Source organism: Nelumbo lutea, chromosome 3 (assembly GCF_056320005.1).
Source record: "Nelumbo lutea isolate HS-2025 chromosome 3, American lotus-T2T, whole genome shotgun sequence".
Taxonomy (NCBI): Eukaryota; Viridiplantae; Streptophyta; class Magnoliopsida; order Proteales; family Nelumbonaceae; genus Nelumbo; species Nelumbo lutea.
The window spans coordinates 14,904,828-14,909,901 of record NC_142686.1 but is presented as its reverse complement, the minus strand read 5'-3'; the positions used below and the strand labels follow the sequence as shown (position 1 = coordinate 14,909,901).

Here is a 5,074-nt window from a genome sequence, read left to right as displayed (position 1 = left end):
TTAAATGGTTTGTATTGCTGTCTGGAATTGGTCCACTTAAACTGAGTGGAAAATATTTGAAGTCATAGCCCACAGTCATTTGTTTCAAAGTATCCTTTAGCATTTTAAATCAAGCTTTTAGAAAGAAACAATGTGTGATTACTTGGTACTGAGCAATGTTTGGAAGTGGTTGCCCATGTTTTACTATTAGGGGGCATTAGTTTTTTGGATTTTGAGAGGGGAAAATTTGTTATGAGATTCACAATCTCATTGATTAAGAAATCCATATTATTTTCTTCATATTTATGTGAGGATTAGGAAAATTTTTTTGGGTAAGTGATGACCATCTCTCAAGTGGATAAATAACTTTCTTACCTGAGAAAAAGTTGGCAACACTTGAATATAACAAAAATACCCTTTTAATAATAGATTTTTATGACTAAAATGGTCATTAACTTATTTACTTAGGAAATAAAATAACATAAGTAAATATTAAGTGTTTTTTGGATAAGTGCATTTACCTAAGTAAATAACTTATCAAAGAGTGAAGGGAGCCCTAAAGGCAACAACACCATTTCCATTCTTATTTTATGTAGATTAATTTTGCTCGAATGGATATTAAGGTCCGAACCATTATTTTCATTAAGGATGTGTTTGATTTGAAGGTCCAAATACATAAATCAGTTGCAAACTATAGGGATGTTTTAATGAAATACAAAATATATGATAAGTTTTAGTAAATTTATGAAACTTGAGGGTGATTTTAGAAAATGACAAAAAAATCAGGCCTTTAAGCAGTGGTTGGTAACTGGTTCGGTTGCCTCACGAACAAGTCTTTTGTAACGTTTAAAGATTTAACTCTCCCTTTCTCTCACTCTTGCTTTTGCTTTGGTTTTTACGGTCTCTTGGACCAAAACCTCTCAGCAAAGGAGGAACTCCTGCTCTTTCCTTGTTGTAAATTAGTCAGTAGTCGCACCAGAAAACAGATAAAAGGAAAACCAAGAAATTAAGGAGATGGGATCTGGGAGCTTTCTCAAAGTGGTGGCGAAGAACTTCGACGTTCTTGCTGGGTATGTTTTCAGAATTTCAGAGGAAAGGAGAAAACAAAGATTTTCATGTTAAATGACGCTTTTTAACAAGTCTGTTTATTTTGCTTTACTAATTTTTCTTTGCCGAGATCATAATAGTATTTTCTCCCCAATTATAGTGGTACATTGGTTATTTTGTAGTTATTTTCCCTCTTTTTTTTTTTTTTGTAATTCGGTTGTTGTGTTTGTTTTGCAGGCCTTTGGTTACTCTGGTTTATCCTCTGTAAGTGCAATTTCTTTTAGTTAGATTCTCTGAAAATTGAAGTGGCTAATTTTAACATTGAGATCAAGCCTTTTTTTTTTCTTGGGGGTGACAGATACGCCTCCATTAGGGCAATAGAGTCCAAGTCCCATGAAGATGATAAGCAGTGGCTCACTTACTGGGTTCTATATTCTATGCTTACCCTCTTCGAGCTTACCTTCGCAAAAGTTATTGAGTGGTAACTTTACCCGCACTTAATTATTTCCTGTAATGTGCTCTTAATTATGTTTTCCATCAATCTAATATTATTGTTTTGCTTTAGTATCCTTAGAAATTAAATGATGAAAAACTCAAACATAGGTGGAGGTTTAGCAATAGGATGGGAGTGCATATTTTGGTACTTTTTTCATGGATTATTTCCTTAAAGTGTCCCTTTTTGTTGGCAATTATGTTACCTTTTTCTTGGGGTTGCTTGTAATTTTAACTTTCAACAACCCCCTTCTTCTGAAAGTAATAAGGGCACTGCATTGCAGGATATATTAGCTGATAAAGGGACGGAAAATAATGCCAACTCTGAAAATTTTCAGTTGTAGTTCTCTTATATTTGAAAACCTTTTTTATCTGCCTGTTTTATATTGAACTAAACACATTAGAAAAGATGCTGGTAGCTGCTAGCTGTCCCTTCTTTCTTTACTCTGCTCCTCTCTTTTGCCATAAGACATGTTAGAAAGAGGCATCTTCATCATCAACAGGGATGTTAATGCATATGGACCCCTGGCACAATCACAATTCTGTTCACTAGTGTTTTATCTATCATATTATTTCATCATCTATTCTTTAGAAAAGGTATGCTGTTTTGGTTGATAACTTTCATAAACTACAGTCCTAACTTGAAAATTTTTATGGCAGGCTCCCCTTTTGGCCGTATGCAAAACTGATTGCCACCTGCTGGTTGGTATTGCCATACTTCAGTGGGGCTGCATATGTTTATGAGCATTTTGTTAGACCTTTCTTTGTAAACCAGCAGACAGTTAACGTCTGGTATATCCCAAGGAAGGAGGACATTTTCAGTAAGCCAGAGGACATTCTTACAGCTGCAGAGAAATACATTGCAGAGAATGGAATTCACAGGGTATGCCTGATAACTTTAAGGATTATTTTGGAAATTTTTTATGTTTCTATCTATGTCTTATTAGAGGCAAAATGGTTTTCAAGAACAGGGGGTCGACTTTTGTTTTGGTGGTAATTACAGTGAGCCTAATGACCAATTGTTACCTTTTTTAAATTGAAAAGATTACTGGGAATCTATTTTTGTTGAAAATAAAGTCATGAACATGTAAGATAAATTTTGGATCCATGGTTTGGAGTTCTGTAAACTCTGATAAGATCTCCGTTATTAACTTCTGAAATGGGAATCTTTTTCTTTTGGTGAAGAATGGAATTCTTCTACTACTAAATCAAGCTATGCTGATATATTCATTCTTGGAATACCTTTTAAGCATGGAGGAAATGTATGTAGGTAGTGTGCATTCATGAAATAATAGTCTTTTCTTGTCCACATATATATTCATCACCTTTGGTTGTCCAATTCGAGAAGCCTTAGATTGGCATGGGAACATATTACATGGAGGAAATGTTAGTAGGTAGTGTGCCTCATGAAATAATAGTGGAGAAGCCTTAGGTTTTCACGAGAACATATTATGGTCTGACAGGAACATCCAGGTCTGCCATCTCCCAAATTTTGTATCCTTTTAGGCAGTCAATCTATATGCATAAGCTGATGCATAAGAGTGTTCAATCAATGTTAAGGGCTATGGCTATCAAAGCAATTGTCTATAGATAGTTAACTCTAGTTGTACCGATTGGTGTATGAGAGTGTAAACTGACTAGTGTGTTGAGAACTGAGACCCCATTTTCCATACTGGATGCTGCAGCAAAAAAATAGTGCTTGAATCACTGAATTTGAAGCTTGACCTGATTAAAAGGGCATTGCAAGGGTATGTAAATCTGGAATTAGCAGTTGTATACTTATAAGCATGTGCATAGTTGAGGTTTACTATCCATTCTGGATTGCTATGCCATGTTTCCTTTTCTTTTAGCTTGAAGGACACTAGCCAGCTTTCCTTTTGACTTGTGTCGTAGATGTCGTTTGGTAAATTTAATTCACCTTTCTTTGCAAGAGTCTTCAGCCTTTACTACTGATTTTGGCTACACGATTCTTTCTTCCCCCCTCTTTATGTATTTACTAGAATACTTAAAAACTCATTTCCATTTATCCTTGAACATGTAAGAAACTTTTGCTTGTTATTATAATAATCCCTAAAACTCTCTCTGGTCAAATGCAAAGTTACTGTTGGTATCCAAGCATTGGTGCAGGGGTCCATGTTGGTACCACTGCGCCATTGATCATTGTTTTGTTTTCTTCTTCTTTTGTGTTTTTGTTTGGGGTGGGGATGGAGACAAAGGTTGTTTGTATTGTATTTTCTGACATCCATAAAAGGTAAATTGTACATGGAATATCATGGTTTCATAGATGTTACTATCTTTATTAATTTTGATTTATTCAAGCGCACATGTATTGACAAGCTAACTTCATATGTGTTTGCTATGCAGGTTGACACAGAAACAACATCAAGAAAAAATGACAAATACATGATCTTTGATCATGACTATTAGGCATTAGAAGTTTTTATTTTCTCTTTGGCAAAGTAACTAATGGTAAGGCAAATGCATCTGCATTCTAGTAGAACTGCCTCCATATATAGTTGTTGGTTTTCACGTGTCTTTTTGTTAGATATTGCCTATGTTGTTCAAAGATACTCGTTTGTTTTATACACATGTAATTAATTAATTATGTGGTTTGCTCTTTTGCCTTGTGGATGCAGATTTTTTTTTTTTTTTTCGCCTTTCACTTTGACGGGCATACTGTTTAGTTCATTTGCTAAAAGCTAAAGAAAGCAAAACTCCAGAGGTTAAGTAGGTAGAGAGGTTGATCTCTCACTTGCCCCCTATATCTCCCTTGTTTCTCATCAGCCACCTGTGAGTTCTCATTGGTCAGAATTCAGAAATCAACCTGATAGATTGACGGTCTGTATGCAGTATATTCTCAACCTATTAATTATACTGTTACACCAATCTACGGAAGGACATTATTCTTACTCATTATATATATATATATATACCAGTGGACTACAATGCCCATCACAGCTGCCTAGCTCCAGACAGAGAGTCTAACGCCTCACAACCATACATATTTGATCCATTTCCATGCCTCTTAAACTAGTCAATTGGTCATAACTCATAAGGTCGCCAATTTGCTAGTTATATCTGAATTCCGAAGTCTGAAGTAGATTTCTGATTTAGTACTTACGACTGCTCGTTGAGTGCTTGGTGGTGTTTGGCGGCCGAAGATTTTTGCGATTTTTGAAGGAACTCAGCTTCAGTCCTCACAAGACTGTGTTCATACTGTTCTCGTAGCCACATGTAACTGTGCATTTGGAATATTTCCTCATGAATAAAAACATCCAAGCATGAAGATATTTTCAATACACGGTTGCAAGTGGTGTGAATAAGGTGTGAGCACGTTCTTGTGAGGATCGAATCCGATCTCTTTTTTAAGATGCCATGGTGATAAAAAAAAAAAAAAAAAAAAAAACGGTTTGTTATATCTTAACTCAAAAATCATAACCACGACTGCCTAAAAAAGATCATAAAATAGAAATCAATATGTCGAAGTTAAAATCAGGTCTTGGCAAAGGCATTTTTGCAAGTCATCTTATAAATGCTACTATATCATAAACGCCCT

At 35.2% G+C, this 5,074-nt stretch overlaps 1 protein-coding gene across 1 annotated transcript; it reads left to right on the top strand.

Moving 5' to 3' along the window:
- Window positions 1-787: 787 nt before the first annotated feature.
- On the top strand, window positions 788-4,138 carry LOC148863114 (HVA22-like protein a). The gene is made up of 5 exons (XM_088978084.1): window positions 788-1,049; window positions 1,264-1,290; window positions 1,385-1,507; window positions 2,179-2,401; window positions 3,883-4,138. Exons 1-5 carry the CDS (start codon window positions 994-996, stop codon window positions 3,943-3,945), a joined length of 492 nt encoding a protein of 163 aa, XP_088834210.1. The 5' UTR covers window positions 788-993; the 3' UTR covers window positions 3,946-4,138.
- Window positions 4,139-5,074: the final 936 nt, after the last annotated feature.